This window comes from Hemitrygon akajei, chromosome 17, assembly GCF_048418815.1.
Source record: "Hemitrygon akajei chromosome 17, sHemAka1.3, whole genome shotgun sequence".
Lineage (NCBI taxonomy): Eukaryota > Metazoa > Chordata > Chondrichthyes > Myliobatiformes > Dasyatidae > Hemitrygon > Hemitrygon akajei.
In genome coordinates, this window is record NC_133140.1 from 84,712,788 (window position 1) to 84,729,680 (window position 16,893).

At 50.6% G+C, this 16,893-nt stretch overlaps 1 protein-coding gene across 1 annotated transcript; it reads left to right on the forward strand.

The window, feature by feature from the left end:
• Window positions 1-386: 386 nt before the first annotated feature.
• LOC140740860 (uncharacterized) lies at window positions 387-8,425 on the forward strand. Its single transcript, XM_073070429.1, has 3 exons — window positions 387-664; window positions 2,568-2,726; window positions 8,274-8,425. The coding sequence occupies exons 1-3, from the start codon at window positions 425-427 to the stop codon at window positions 8,412-8,414; spliced, it is 540 nt and encodes a 179-aa protein (XP_072926530.1). The 5' UTR covers window positions 387-424; the 3' UTR covers window positions 8,415-8,425.
• The last annotated feature ends 8,468 nt before the right edge of the window (window positions 8,426-16,893 follow it).

A 16,893-nucleotide genomic window follows, 5' to 3' on the forward strand; every position in this document is an offset into this window, starting at 1 on the left:
GATATTGAGACGCAGGTAGTTTGAGTTGCACCATATCACAAAGTCCTGTATCAGTTTCCTATACTCCTCCTCCTGACCATTCCTGACACACCCCACTATGGCCGTGTCATCAGCGAACTTCTGCAGATGGCAGGACTCCGAGTTATATTGGAAGTCTGATGTGTACAGGGTGAACAGGACCGGAGAGAGTACGGTTCCCTGCGGCGCTCCTGTGCTGCTGACCACTGTGTCAGACCTACAGTCTCCCAACCGCACATACTGAGGTCTATCTGTCAAGTAGTCCACTATCCAATCCACCATGTGAGAGATGACCATAACGCTTCATACATTTATTGCTGTTAAATGCCCTGCGCTTGTATCTCGCACTTGCTCACATATTTCTCCAGTTTATTTTGGTCGCAGTGAAAATTGTCTGCGGTATGAAATGGCAACAGTTCATGACCCTCCGGCTGATCGACGCGTCAATCAAATGCAGATACAGCGGGATTGGCTGCTGAAGCGAGTGGTGGGCGGGGCCAGAGGACAAACTTCGGAAGTTCTGCCCAACATCTCCGCACTGAGATCCGTCCGCTGTCTGCCCGAAATCCAGGACCAACTCTCCGAAATGGAAGTCAATTTCCTGTTTCTGAAATCCAGACGGAGTGTGCTGAAGATTCTGGAGATGGTGAGAAAGCGAGAGCTGGCGGGGGGGAGAGAGAAAGAGAAAAGAGAAGGCGGGGAGAGAGAGAGAGAGCGAAGTGGAAAGACGGGGAAAGTAAGAACAGTGGAGAGTCGGGACGGGGGGGGGGGGAGGAGAGGGAGAGGAGAGGCAAAGGCTGAGGCTGGCGTTGAAGAAAGAGAAGTGAAAAGAGAAAGAGGGCTGGAGAAAGACAAAGAGAGGATGGAGGGGGAAGGGAGGGTCGAGAGAGAGAGAGAGAAAGGGAAGGAAATAGAGGAAGAGAGAGGGGAGGAAAGGAAGGGTGGGGAGAGAGGGGAAGGGAAGGGTGGGGAGAGGGGAGAAAAGGGACGGTGGGGGGAGAGGGGGTTCAGGAGTGAGGGTGGGGAGAGGTGGGGGTGAGAGTGAAGGTGGGGAGAGACGGGGTGCGAGAGTGAGGGTGGGGAGAGGTGGGGGTGAGAGTGAAGGTGGGGAGAGACGGGGGTGCAAGAGTGAGGGTGGGGAGAGACGGGGGTGCAAGAGTGAGGGTGGGGAGAGGTGGGGGGGTGCGAGCTGAACATCGTTGTATCAAACGGACATCAAGTAGCTAAAGGGGATGGGGCGGCAATGTTGGTTAAAAATGACATCAAATTCCTAGAAAATGGTGACATAGGATAGGGAAGTCATGCCATCTGAAACTAGATTTTAAAAATCTGGGCTGTCAAAGACTCTTGCACAGTACTGTACATTGTAATGAATCGATCTGTATGAACAGTAGGTAGCACAACGTTTTTACTGTACCTTGGTACATGTCACTTCCTTGCTTGCCATTGTTTTTCACTCCACTCCTGTCAACACTTCCGCTGTTCTAGTCCCTCCACTCCTGCAAGAGAACCACAACCTTGTGGTAGGGTTTGGAGGCTGCGTGCCTCAGTGACCCGGAGTCAGGGCTTTATGCTTTGGCTCTTGGTAGGGTCACCCGTGCCAAACCCGTCAAAGGGGAGAGGCCAGGCTAAGAGTGGTCCACCGGTCCTCCAGGTTTGGAGATTCAGCTTGGGGCCAGCAACCCTGACTGGTCAAACAAAACTGTTATGGGAACGGCAACAAAGAGCCTTTGTACATCTGAGTGGAATGGTATTCGTGAGTCTCCAACCCGGACTGGCATCGCTGACAGAACTCCGGGAGGAAGCTACTGAGACGATGAAGGGAGACCTGAACACGACCAGGAATGGAGGAACTTCACTGCGGCCCTAAAGGCCGTAAAATAATCCCTCCCACTGCCCCACCAACCTGACCAGCTCCAACCTTCAAACGGATTAAGTGAGAACAGTTTAAGAGACATTCTTGAATGAAAATGTCAAGTCTTCTGTAATCATTACAAGTCAGCTGTGGAGGCCAGGTCTTTATGTATATTTAAAGCGGAGGTTGATAGGTTCTTGATTAGCCAGGGCATCAGAGGTTACGGGGAGAAGCCAGGAGAATGTGTTTGAGAGCGATAATAAATCAGCCATGATGGAATAGCAGAGCAGAATCGATGGGCTGAATGGTCTAATGCTGTTCTTATGTCTTATGATAAAGGATATACAGTATATTTGCATGGATTAGGAATTTGCTGAGGCGTGTTGGTCGGGGCACGACATGCAATGAAACAACAGCATTCAATTATAAAGAATTATATAAAAATAAATATATATAACTTCAAAAACTAATAAAGTTATAGGGCAAACAAAATATTCATAAATACCAGCATGTACTTAAATGGGATCAGCAGTGCCTGGGTAACGCTGGTCTAGGAAGGCCCCATTGACCAGTTCTGGAGAAGTTGGGGTGGGGAGGGGGGAGAAGAATCTCGAGGGCTGGCGTGGTTTCCAAAGTGGAGAGTGATGCCCCTGTTCCATCTGCCCCTCCCCGCACCCCCCCCCCCCCCCCCCAGGTCGTGGCCTTTGTGGTTTTTGTCTCGTTTGCTGCTTCGTCCTCCTCGGGGGCTTTCCTGGCCGTCCCGCTCATGGAGATCTTCATCACGCTGGCCTTCTACGTCTTGTATCTGCTCAAGCTCGACTCCAAGATAACCTTCCTCTTCTGGCCGCTCATGGTAAGACGTAAGCAAGTCAGCGCCATAGTGCTGACCTAATCAGAGTGTGGTGTGGTGCTCGGTTTGTGTCAGTGGGAAGGGCTTTATTTCTGTTTATTTTAGAGATACAGCTCGGAATGGGCCTGGTCATTCGAGAAGCACTGCCCAGCAACCCCCAACAGCCCCGATTTAACCCTAACCTAACCACAGGACAGTTTACAATGACAAATTGACCTGCCCGGTGACATCTTTGGACTGTTGGAGGAAACCAGAGCAAACCCACGCATTCCTCTGGGAGGATGAGAGAGATTCCTTACAGAAGACACTGGGATTGAACTCCGAAACTCATATCCCCAACGGTGATGATGTCTGATAATTGCTATGCTACCATAGCACTCCAGGTAGCGGAGGTACGGAGACAAGGGTTGGGAATGCTGGAACGAGAGAGATGAGTGAAGATATTTGTGGCTTATCTGTCTTATGCCTGTCCTAAGAGTCTGTAATGGGTTCACTCTTTGTTGGACCCTGTGAGGCTGTGATGGGACAGTGTGGAGGGAGCTTCACTCTGTGTCTGTGAAGGGACAGTGTGGAGGGAGCTTCACTCTGTGTCTGTGATGGGACAGTGTGGAGGGAGCTTCACTGTGTCTGTGAAGGGACAGTGTGGAGGGAGCTTCACTCTGTGTCTGTGATGGGACAGTGTGGAGGGAGCTTCACTCTGTGTCTGTGAAGGGACAGTGTGGAGGGAGCTTCACTCTGTGTCTGTGATGGGACAGTGTGGAGGGAGCTTCACTCTGTGTCTGTGAAGGGACAGTGTGGAGGGAGCTTCACTCTGTGTCTGTGAAGGGACAGTGTGGAGGGAGCTTCACTCTGTGTCTGTGATGGGACAGTGTGGAGGGAGCTTCACTGTGTCTGTGAAGGGACAGTGTGGAGGGAGCTTCACTCTGTGTCTGTGATGGGACAGTGTGGAGGGAGCTTCACTCTGTGTCTGTGAAGGGACAGTGTGGAGGGAGCTTCACTCTGTGTCTGTGATGGGACAGTGTGGAGGGAGCTTCACTCTGTGTCTGTGAAGGGACAGTGTGGAGGGAGCTTCACTCTGTGTCTGTGATGGGACAGCGTGGAGGGAGCTTCACTCTGTCTGTGAAGGGACAGTGTGGAGGGAGCTTCACTCTGTATGTGAAGGGACAGTGTGGAGGGAGCTTCACTCTGTGTCTGTAATGGGACAGCGTGGAGGGAGCTTCACTCTGTGTCTGTGGTGGGACAGCGTGGAGGGAGCTTCACTCTGTGTCTGTGATGGGACAGCGTGGAGGGAGCTTCACTCTGTGTCTGTGATGGGACAGTGTGGAGGGAGCTTCACTCTGTGTCTGTGATGGGACAGTGTGGAGGGAGCTTCACTCTGTGTCTGTGGTGGGACAGTGTGGAGGGAGCTTCATTCTGTGATGGGACAGTGTGGAGGGAGCTTCACTCTGTGATGGGACAGTGTGGAGGGAGCTTCACTCTGTCTTTGATGGGACAGTGTGGAGGGAGCTTCACTCTGTGTCTGACCCCTTTTTTTTCCTTTTTACAAAATCCTTTATTACAAATATTGGTGCTATACAATATATACAAAACAGTAGCAAACACAATTACTTCACTACAAATAGACAATAGACATTACACCAAAATGTTGCCATCTCTATCAACGATGGCATTTACACCCCGCAGAGCCCAACGGTTTCGAAACACCTCTGACGTCGCCGTGGACTGCGCGTGTTCTTTTTCAATATTTACCCGGGCACGAACATACCCCCTAAACATTGCCAGGCAGTCTGCCCGGGGAGATCCTCCCGCCACCCGTTTCCAAGACCTTCGGATGGCGGATTTCGCCAGCCCCAGGAGCAAGTTAACAAGGACATCCTCATCCCTCCATGCCCCCTCCTTATCGGATGACCGTATATAAATAGGGTGGGGCTAAAATGCAGCCAGAAGGCGAGAAGCAGCCCACGCAAATACGCAAAAAGGGGCTGCAGCCTCGCACACTCCATGTACATGTGGTACACGGTCTCCTCCAGCCCGCAGAAGTGGCATGCGGGTGGGAGATCCATGTACAAACTGAAGAACTTATTGCAGGGCACCGCTCTATGCAGCACCCTCCAGCCGAGATCCCCCAGGTGCATGGGAAGAACCCCCTCATAAAGGGACTTCCAGTGGGGACCCTCCTCACCTCCGGGTGGAAAGACCGACCGCCATGGCGTATCGGGACGGTGGACAAGGGCAAGGAAGTGGAGGGTGTGGAGCAGCAGCCCATACAAATACCTCCTACTTGCATCCCTGAATGAGACTGTGGGTGTCGATGAGAGACGGCTCAAGTTGTGTGGACACGGCTCTCGGATAAGATTGCGGGGTCTGGGCCCGACAAGCAGCTCAGCCTGAGTCGGTCCACACACCTGAGCCGCACCGACACCCACTGAGGTAGGAGAAGGGTCGGCCAGGACCCCGCCCTCTGCCAGAGGAGGGGATTCCCGGCCTGAGGTGACCATGTTTCAGACTCTCAGTAGGTCCTGATAGAAGCCGGGCAGACTCCGCAAACCAGCACGGCTGACGCCCGCTGGTGGTAGCTGCATGTCATCGTGAAGACAGCAGCCCCTCCGGAGGAAGAATGTCGCCAACATATGCCACCTGGGAGGGTGCTCAGCATACAGGAATCTCTGCAGAGTCCTGAGGTGGAGAGCTGCCAGTCGCGTTTGAACGCACACCAGCGACTGTCCGTCCTCTCCCACTGGGAGACTCAAGACCGCTGCAGAGACCCAGTGTTTCCTGTTACCCCAGAAGAAGTCCACTAACTTCCTCTGTATTCTCACAACAAAGGGGGCAGGAGGGGCCAAGTTGACCATCCGGTACCACAACATGGAGGCCACCAGCTGGTTTATGACCACCACCCTGCCTCGATAGGAACGCATCCTGAGAAGGCCTGACCAGCGCCCCAGCTGGGCCATGACTTTCGTCTCCAGGTCCTGCCAGTTCGCCAGCCAGGTCTCCCCAGAAGGACTCAGGTAGACTCCCAGATAGAGAAGACGTCTGGTGCTCCACTCAAAAGCTCTCATCTCCTCCAGCAGGGAGTCACCTGCCACTGACCCACTAAGAGTCCGGAACATTCTGCCCAGTTGATCCTAGTAGAAGATGCTGCCAAAAAAACCTCTTGGCACTTGCACATCCTCTGCGGGTCACTGGGATCTATCACCATGAGGAGTATGTCGTCGGCATAGGCTGAGGGGATGACCTTCATAGGCCAAGAAGGCTCAGGAATGGCTCGACACAGATCGCATACAATTGACCAGACATGGGGCACCCTTGACATACTCCTCTTCTGTAGGGAATGGGCGCTGTCAGTGATCCATTGATCTTAACAAGGCACTCTGGCAGAGTATAGGAGCCGAACTCGGGCCACAAAGTGTGGTCTGAGCCCAAAAGCCTGCAGAGTGCCCACCAAGAAACTGTGGTCAAATGCCTTCTCCTGGTCAAGAGAAAGAAACACTGCCTGGGACCCAGTCTCCTGTTGCAGGTGGATCAGGTCCTGGATGGAGCGGCCCGGGACTGTGTAAGATTGGTCAGGATGGATCACCTGTCTCAGTAATGAACCATTAACGGTTCTCATTAACGGTTGGCCATTGCCCGGGCGAAGATCTTGTAGTCCACGCACAAAAGGGAGACCGGGCTCCAGTTCTTTAATAGGCGGAGGTCCCCATTCTTGGGCAGTAGGACCACAACAGCTCTCTGCTCAGTGGCTAGGCTTTCCCCTAGAACAAGGCTGTAGTCATCCCCCAGGACATTACCAAAAAGCCTGATAAAACTCTACACTCGGTCCATCTAAAAGTACAAAATATCTTTATTACAAATTCAGTGTTACAATATATACACACAGTGACTAACACAATTACTTCACTACAAATAGACATTACACATTAAACTACAATGTTTCCATCTGTCAATGATGGCAATAGCCCCCCGCGGAGCCCAACGGCCCAGAACGCCTCACTGGTCACTGTGGACTATGTGTGTTCCTTCTCGATAGTTACCCGGGCATGAACGTACTCCTTAAACATTGCCAGGCAGATCCCTCCACCACCTGTTTCCAAACCCACGGTTGGCTGATTTTGCCAGCACCAGGAACTTACTGCAGGCACAGCTCTGTGCAGCAGCCTCTACCCCAGACCCTGGGAGTGTGTGATGTGAAGGGAGCTTCCCTCTGACCCTGGGAGTGTGTGATGGGACAGTGCAGAGGGAGCTTTATATTGTGTCTGACCCCGGGTGTGTGTGATGTGACAGTGTGGAGGGAGCTTCACTCTGTGTCTGACCCCGGGTGTGTGTGATGGGACAGTGTGGAGGGAGCTTCACTCTGTCTGACCCCGGGTGTGTGTGATGGGACAGTGTGGAGGGAGCTTTATATTGTGTCTGACCCCGGGTGTGTGTGATGGGACAGTGTGGAGGGAGCTTCACTCTGTCTGACCCCGGGTGTGTGTGATGGGACAGTGTGGAGGGAGCTTCACTCTGACGCTGGGTGTGTGTGATGGGACACTGCAGAGGGAGCTTTATATTGTGTCTGACCCCGGGTGTGTGTGATGGGACAGTGTGGAGGGAGCTTCACTCTGTGTCTGACCCCGGGAGTGTGTGATGTGAAGGGAGCTTCACTCTGACGCTGGGTGTGTGTGATGGGACACTGCAGAGGGAGCTTTATATTGTGTCTGACCCCGGGTGTGTGTGATGGGACAGTGTGGAGGGAGCTTCACTCTGTCTGACCCCGGGAGTGTGTGATGTGAAGGGAGCTTCACTCTGACGCTGGGTGTGTGTGATGGGACAGTGTGGAGGGAGCTTTATATTGTGTCTGACCCTGGGTGTGTGTGATGGGACAGTGTGGAGGGAGCTTCACTCTGTCTGACCCCGGGTGTGTGTGATGGGACAGTGTGGAGGGAGCTTCACTCTGTGTCTGACCCCGGGAGTGTGTGATGTGAAGGGAGCTTCACTCTGACGCTGGGAGTGTGTGATGGGACACTGCAGAGGGAGCTTTATATTGTGTCTGACCCTGGGTGTGTGTGATGGGACAGTGTGGAGGGAGCTTCACTCTGTCTGACCCCGGGAGTGTGTGATGGGACAGTGTGGAGAGAGCTTCACTCTGTCTGACCCCGGGTGTGTATGTGATGGGACAGTGTGGAGGGAGCTTCACTCTGTCTGACCCTGGGTGTGTGTGATGGGACAGTGTGGAGGGAGCTTCACTCTGTCTGACCCCGGGTGTGTGTGATGGGACAGTGTGGAGAGAGCTTCACTCTGTCTGACCCCGGGTGTGTATGTGATGGGACAGTGTGGAGGGAGCTTCACTCTGTCTGACCCTGGGTGTGTGTGATGGGACAGTGTGGAGGGAGATTCACTCTGTCTGACCCCGGGAGTGTGTGATGGGACAGTGTGGAGGGAGCTTCACTCTGTCTGACCCTGGGTGTGTGTGATGGGACAGTGTGGAGGGAGCTTCACTCTGTCTGACCCCGGGAGTGTGTGGTGAGACAGTGTGCAATAAAATTCTGCAATCTTCTGCTTTTCCAGGATTCTATGAATTCAGCATTTGCAGCCGCTTTCCTGCTGATCATCTGCATCGTAGCCCTGGCTCTAAGGACAACAGCAGGAATCATAACGGGCTCGGTGAGTGTCTGTGGACACAGGGGTTATTACCATCTCCCTGAGTGACACTGGTGTGTCTGTGTGGACACGGGGGTTATTACCGTCTCCCTGAGTGACACTGGTGTGTCTGTGTGGACACGGGAGTTATTACCGTCTCCCTGAGTGACACTGGTGTGTCTGTGTGGACACGGGGGTTATTACCGTCTCCCTGAGTGACACTGGTGTGTCTGTGTGGACACGGGAGTTATTACCGTCTCCCTGAGTGACACTGGTGTGTCTGTGTGGACACGGGGGTTATTACTGTCTCCCTGAGTGACACTGGTGTGTCTGTGTGTGGACACGGGGGTTATTACCGTCTCCCTGAGTGACACTGGTGTGTCTGTGTGGACACGGGGGTTATTACCGTCTCCCTGAGTGACACTGGTGTGTCTGTGTGGACACGGGAGTTATTACCGTCTCCCTGAGTGACACTGGTGTGTCTGTGTGGACACGGGGGTTATTACTGTCTCCCTGAGTGACACTGGTGTGTCTGTGTGTGGACACGGGGGTTATTACCGTCTCCCTGAGTGACACTGGTGTGTCTGTGTGGACACGGGGGTTATTACCGTCTCCCTGAGTGACACTGGTGTGTCTGTGTGTGGACACGGGGGGTTATTACCGTCTCCCTGAGTGACACTGGTGTGTCTGTGTGTGGACACGGGGGTTATTACCGTCTCCCTGAGTGACACTGGTGTGTCTGTGTGTGGACACGGGGGTTATTACCGTCTCCCTGAGTGACACTGGTGTGTCTGTGTGGACACGGGGGTTATTACCGTCTCCCTGAGTGACACTGGTGTGTCTGTGTGTGGACACGGGGGTTATTACCGTCTCCCTGAGTGACACTGGTGTGTCTGTGTGGACACGGGGGTTATTACCATCTCCCTGAGTGACACTGGTGTGTCTGTGTGGACACGGGGGTTATTACCATCTCCCTGAGTGACACTGGTGTGTCTGTGTGTGGACACGGGGGTTATTACCGTCTCCCTGAGTGACACTGGTGTGTCTGTGTGTGGACATGGGGGTTATTACCGTCACCCTGAGTGACACTGGTGTGTCTGTGTGTGGACACGGGGGTTATTACCGTCTCCCTGAGTGACACTGGTGTGTCTGTGTGTGGACACGGGGGTTATTACCGTCTCCCTGAGTGACACTGGTGTGTCTGTGTGTGGACACGGGGGTTATTACCGTCTCCCTGAGTGACACTGGTGTGTCTGTGTGTGGACATGGGGGTTATTACTGTCACCCTGAGTGACACTGGTGTGTCTGTGTGGACACGGGGGTTATTACCGTCTCCCTGAGTGACACTGGTGTGTCTGTGTGTGGACATGGGGGTTATTACTGTCACCCTGAGTGACACTGGTGTGTCTGTACGTGTACAGCTGTGTTTGCACATGGTTGTCCACACTTGATCCAACACCCAGTGACCGGTCATCCCCTTTGGTCTGTTCACTTTTTCATCCCCACACCTCAGTTACCCCACATTATGTAAAGATGCAGGCACAGGATAAGATGACCATGTGCAGACACAACATAACGCCAGCAAAACGCTTGCCAAACCACCACGCTTGCTGCACCGCCATCTACAAGGTGCACCTCAGTTCCTCTCGCAGGCTGCTCCAACAGGACACCCAGAATGATTACCGTTACCATCAGGAAGGGCAAAAGGCACCCTGGACAGGGACCCTCCATCGTCACTGTGTCTGAACCCTGGTTAGACCACACTCGGAGTATTGTGTTCAGTTCTGGTCTCCTCACTGTAGGAAGGATGTGGAAGCTCCAGAGAGGGTGCAGGGGGGTTTACCGAATGCTGCCCAGATTCAAGAGCGAGTCTTATGAGAAGAGGCTGAGTGAACTAGGGCTTTTCTCTTTGGAGTGAAGGGGGATGAGAGGTGACTTGGTAGAGGGGTCCAAGATGATAAGAGGCATAGGTGGAGTAGATAGCTAAAGGGTTTTCCCAGGGCAGAAATTTCTAATGTGAGGGAGTATAATTTTAAGGTGTTTGGGGGAGGGGGGATGTCTGAAGTAAGTTTTTTTTACACAGGGAGTGGTGGCTGTGTGGAATGGACTGCTGGGATGGCAATAGATGTATAGGTACATTAGGGACATTTGAGACACTCTTAGGTAAACGCATGGTTGAAAAAACAATGCATGGGAGGGAACGTTTAGATTGATCTTGGAGTAGGTTCAGTGCTCAGGACAATCTCCTCTGCGCCCCGTCTGAATCTTGACCACTCCTATAATGAAGTGACCAGAACAGAGCATAATACTCAGTTCCAAGTGTGGATTTGTTTTTTATTGTTGAACGTCAGCATATTCAGTGACACCAAGCACTTTTGTGTGTCTCTGCAAATGCGCAAGTGTGTATTCAGAAATTATTACCTGTAGGCGTCGAGATCCTGTTGTGGTGAAGGGGAATGGTGAGACACATGAGAAACTCTACAAACAGAAACTCAAAGTTCAAAGTAAATTTATTATCAAAATACATATATGTCAGATTCATTTTCTTGCAGGCAAGAGCCATAATACAATCAATGAGAGACTGCATCCAACAGGATGGACAAATAACCGGTGTGCAAAAGACAACAAACTGTCAAATACAAAAGGAAAAATATGAATAATAATAATAAATAAGCAATAAATATTGAGAGCATGAGATGAAGAGACCTTGAAAGTGAGTCTATAGGTTGTGGAACAGTAGAGTGACGGGTGAGTGAAGTTATCCCCTCTGGTCCAAGAGCCTGATGACTGAGGGGTAATAACCTGGTGGTGTGAGTCCTGAGGCTCCTGTACCTCCTCCCTGATGGCAGCAGCAAGTAGAGAGCATGATCTTGATGATGATGGTGGATAGTGAGAAGATGGTGGATGCTGCTTTCCTGCGACAGTGCTCTGTGTAGATGTGCTCAATGGTAGAGAGGGCTTTACCCCTAATCAATTGGGCCGTATCTACTCACTTACATAGGATTTTTCATTCAAGGACATTGGCCTTCACGCAGCCAGTCAATATACTCTCCACCCCACATCTACAGACGCTTGTCAGAGTTTTAGATGTCACGCAGAACCTCCGCAAACTTCTAAGGAGGTAAATTTGCTGCCGTGCTTTCTTCAGAATTACACTTGCGTGCTGGGCCTAGAACAGACCCTCTGAAATAATAACACCAAGTCGCTGACCCTTTGAACCTCTGATCCTGTGGGGACTGGCTCATGGAGCTCCTGCTTCCTCCTCCTGAAGTCAATAATCATCTCCTCGGTCTTGCTGACATTGAGAGTTTGTGATCTTGGCACCACTCAGCCAGATTTTCAATCTCCCTCCTGAATGCTGATTTGTCACCACCTTTGATTTGGCCAGCAACAGTGGTGTCACCAGCAAAATTAATTATGACATTGGAGCTGCGCTTAGCCTCACAGTCACAAGTGTAAAGTGAGTAGAGCAGGGGACTAAGCGCACAGGTAGGCGCACCTACCCTGACGGAGGTTGTGGAGAAGTTGTTGCCAGTCCAAACTGGGGTCTCCAAGTGATGTTGCAGTTGCACAAACAGGTATTGAGGCCAAGTTCTTGAAGGGATGATGGTATGGAATGCCGAGCTGTCGTCAGTGAAGAGCATCCTGATGTATGTATTGTTGCTGTCCAGATGTTCCAAGGTTGTGAGGAGATCCAGTGGCTTTCTGGAAACAAGATTTTGACCATGAAATTGTTGAGTGACTAACAAAATCAAAGCAGCAAAGACCAAGTGCTGGGTTGGTGGTGGCTCTAAGCTGATAAGTTAATAATGAGAATCCACTGAGGTATTCAGTAGTACTGACATAGAGTCAATACATCGTGGAAACGGGCCCTTCATCCCAGATGGTCCATGCGAACCGAGATGCCCCACACAAGCTAATTCCATGTCCCAGTGTTTGGCTGCAAACCTTCGAAACCAGGGGCTCCCAACTTGGAGTCCACGGACCCCTCAGTTAATGGTAGGGGTCCCTGGTATAAAAAACCTTGGGTACCCCTGCTCTAAATTTTTCCTGCCCAGGTAGCTATCTAAGTATCTCTTAAATGTTGTCATTGTATCAGTCTCAACCACTTCCTCTGGCAGCTCGTTCTATATGGAGCCTATCTGTAATAGGGCAAAGAACACTACCCTGCAGCACAGAGACTCCGGCCATAATTATGTGCTGATCTTGTAACCAACTCTAAGATCAGTCTAACCCTTCCTCTCACATAGCCCTCCATTTCTCTTTCACTCATGATTCTAACCCAGAGTCTCTTAAATATCCGTAGTTCATCTGCCTCTACAGCCACCCTGGCAACGTGTTCTACACACCCACCACTCTCTGTGTACATATTAAAAAGATCCATCTCTGACACCGCCCATGCCCACACTCCCTCCAATCTCCTAAAAATGATGCCCCCTCGTATTAGCTGTTTCCATCCTGGGAAGACGTCTCTGGCTATCCTCTCAATCTATGCCTCTTACTGTCACGTACACCTCTGTCAAGTCACCTCTCATCCTTCTCTCCAAAGAGAAAAGGTCTTGCTCGTCAACCTATCCTAATAAGACTTGCTCTGTAATCCAGGCAACATCCCAGTAAATCTCCTTATGCAATTTTTAAAAAGTTCCTGTCAAATCCTCCCCTCCCCTCTCACCTTAAACCTGTGCCTTCTAGTTTAATTTTATTTAGAAATATAGCACAGAACAGCCCTTCCAGCCCACCGAGCTGCACCGCCCAGCTACCCATTGATTTAACCCTAGCCTAATCACAGGACAGCTTACAATGACCAATTAATCTACCAACCAGTACATCTTTGGAATGTGGGAGGAAACCAGAGCACCCGGAGAAATCTCACATGTTCACAGGGGGGGAATGTATAAATTTCTTAGACATCAGAATTAAACTCTGAATGCCGATGTCCTGAGTTGTAATAGTGTCACGCAAACTGCTGTACCACCGTGGTGCCCTATGTTTTTGATTCCCCAACCCTGTGGTAGACCATGGTTCTTCCTGAACGCTAACCATCTTCTGTTTAATCTGCAGGTCTTTGGGGTTCGTTGGAGTTGGCCTATACGTTGTGGACACGTATGTAATATACAAACTCATAACATTCAACCAAAGCAAGAACCCCAGCAGATAACCTGATGGTCTCGGGTCTCCTGAACCTCCTCCAGCCCTTCTCCTGATGGATCTTCAGATCGGGTCTCCTGAACCTCCAGCCCTTCTCCTGACGGATCTTCAGCTTGTGCCTCAGCTCTTTATTTTGCATTTCTCAAGCGAGCCATGCCTTCGTCTGGACCTGCCTTGACAGGGAGTTCAAGGTGCTCAGGGAATGTTGACTTTAAGATGAGCTACCTTCATCCAGAGATTAATTCTCCCATTGATCTTTGTCAGTGTAACATTCCTAGTTTGTAAAATACCTGCGATGACCTTGCATATTAAATTGCAAAGCCTTGACGGCACTTAAACAGACTTGTCAGGTTCATACTGGCAGTTAATGTCATCACCCCCCCAGTCTGCATTCCTCCTCTCTCTGGGGTCATCACCTCCTTCCCCATCACTTTGTCCAGCTACCCATTAAGTGCCTCGGGGACATTCATCACAGCAAATACTTGCGGGAATGAGGGAGGCGAGGTAGCATTAGTGATTAGCGTGATCACTTTTACAGCGCCGGCAAACACCGATCACGGTTCAATTCCCATTGCTCTCCATAAGGACTTTGTACACTCTCCGTGACCACATGGATTTCCTCCGGGTGGCCAGGTTTCCTCCCACAGACTGAAGACGTACCAGTTAGGGTTGGTAAGCTGTGGACACGCTCTGTTGGTTCTGGAAGCATGATGACATTCGCGGGACAGGAGTGATACATTTCACTGCAAGTTTTGATGTACATGGGACAAGTAAAGCTAATCTATCTTTCCATATTCTCAGTGCATGAATGAGTTTCCACCAGATTTGAAGATCCAGATTAAAGATTAGCTTGATTTGTCAACTACAGTGAAATGCGTAGTCTCATTTTGCGTCAGCGAGAATTGTCTGGCAGCTTCTGACGCCATGTCAGACATCTACATCGACGTAATCCTAGTCATGTCTACTGGATGCTCTGGTCCTGCACACTTCCCCCCCCCCCCCCCCCCCACAGTGGAAACCTTTCTCCATATCAGGGGTTCCCCACCTGGGGTCCACACACTTCTTGCATAATGGTACTGGTCCATGGCAGATCAGGCACCATCTATGGAGGGAATGAAGAGTCAACATTTCAGGCCAAGACCCTCCATCAGAACATCAACTGTTTATTCCTCTCCATAGAAGCTGCTTGACCTGCTGAGTTCTTCCACTATTCTGTGTGTCCTGATGAAGGGTCTCAACCTGAGTTTATTCCCCTCAGTAGATGCTGCCTGACCTGCTGAGTTCCTCCAGCATTTTGTGCGTGCTGCTCGGGATCCCCAGCATCTGCAGAATCTTCTGTGTCTCTGTATCTACAAAGACTACACACTTATCTTCATGAGCCTCCTATAGATAGTAAGACCAGGGAGACCCTGGAAGCACACATACTACAGGAGGACACATGGTACATGAAGGGACAGATCAAGCGTCTTGCTCAGTGAATTGAACGCCTGGCTAAAGGGGCCAAGTCAAATATTTGCAAGCACTGCCCTACTGAGCTGGTCAGCATTTATGCACCCAGCCACATCTGCACTGATCAGCACAAACCAGAATCACGGATGTGAAATTTGCTGTTTTGCAGCGGTAGTACAGTGTAAAAAAAATTACTATAAATTACAATAAGGAGTGTAGATAAAAATAAATTAAGCAAGTAGTGTAAAAAGAGAGGGGAAATGTAGCGAGTTAGTGTTCATGTTCATTGTCCATTCAGAAATCTGATGGCGGAGGGGAAGAAGCTGTTCCTGAAACACTAAGTGTGCGCCTTCATGCTGCTGTACCTCCCCCTCGATGGTAGCAGTGAGAAGGGGACCTGTTCTGGGTGAAGGAAATCCTTAATGATGGGCACTGCCGTTCTGAGGCATCACCTTTTGGAGATGTCCTGGATTCTGGGGAGGCCAGTGCCCATGATGGAGCTGGCTAAGTTTACAACTTCCCGCAGCTTTTTTCCGATCCCTTGTGCGGTGGCCTCTACACGCCAGACAGTTAGAATGCTCTCCATGGTACATATAGAAATTTGCTAAAGTCTTTGGAGTCACACAAATTCCCTCAACCGCTTCAGAGAGGCTGCAGACAAGATTTTCCAGGATGCTGCCTGGTTGAGAGGGCATGTCTAATGAGAGCTAGGACCCTGAAAGAGGATGAGGTGTGGCTTGATAGGGGTGTGAAAGATAAGATGCATAGATAGAGAGAACAGGGACCTTTCCCCAGCATGGAAATGGCTGATGTGAGAGTGCCGAACTTCAAGCTGTTGGGAGGAAAGCAAAGGTGGTGGGAATGACAAAAGTAGTTTTTCTTTACACAGAGTGGCGGGTGTGTGGAACCTGCAGCCAGGGGTGGGGGCAGAGGCAGAGGCAGATACATTTGGGACATTGAAGGGACTCTTAGACGGACACATGAATGAAAGAACAATGGAGGGCTATGTGGGAAAGAGGGCTAGATTGATCTTGGAAAGTCAGCACAACTTCGTGGGCCAAAGGGCCTGTACTGTTCTATGTTCTACATTGTTAAAATGCAATGCAATTCTTTGTTCGCACACTTTAGTTGTACTACAACAAAAGTGGGAAATATTACTCAGCAGCTGAGTGGCACCAAGATCTCAGCGTGTAACCAAAGGCCAGTGTTGGGAAGAGCCCAGGACCCGTCCTCACGACAGCCCACATTCTGACATCTGGCATATTTCTAGGAGAGCATTCTGACTGGCTGCATCACCATCTGGTATGGAGGTGCCCATGTACAGGATCAGAAAACGCTGCAGAGGGTTGTAGACTCAGCTGCTCCATCACGGGCACTAACCTCCACAGCATCGAGGACATCTTCAAAAGGCCACGACTCAAGAAGGTGGCATCTATTATTAAGGACCCTCACTAGCTGGGACATTCAGATTTATTTATCACATGTACATCGAAATGTGTCGTTTGCTTTAACAACCAGCACACCGAAGGATGTGCTGGGGGCAAGACTGACTCAGCACGCCCACAATGTTCAGCTGAACAACAGGAGCAACAAAACAAGTCCCTTTCATCACAGTCAGAAGCACAGATAGGCCGCCAACCCCAGGTCAGGCTGCCTACAGGCCTTGGCCAGAGACTCGCAGACTTCATGCCTCTGACCTTCGACCTTTGGGCCTCTACCTCCAGACTCACCATCGGGGAGGAGGTACAGGAGCCTGGAAAACACACTCAATGATTTAGGAACAGTTTCTTCCCCTGCACCATCAGAATCAAGTTTAATATGTCTGGCATATGTGGTGAAAGTTGTCTTGCAGCAGCAGTACATTGCAATACATAATAATAATAAAAACTATAAATTACAATGTGTGTGTGTGTGTGTGTATATAAATGAAAATTAAATTAATAGTGCAAAA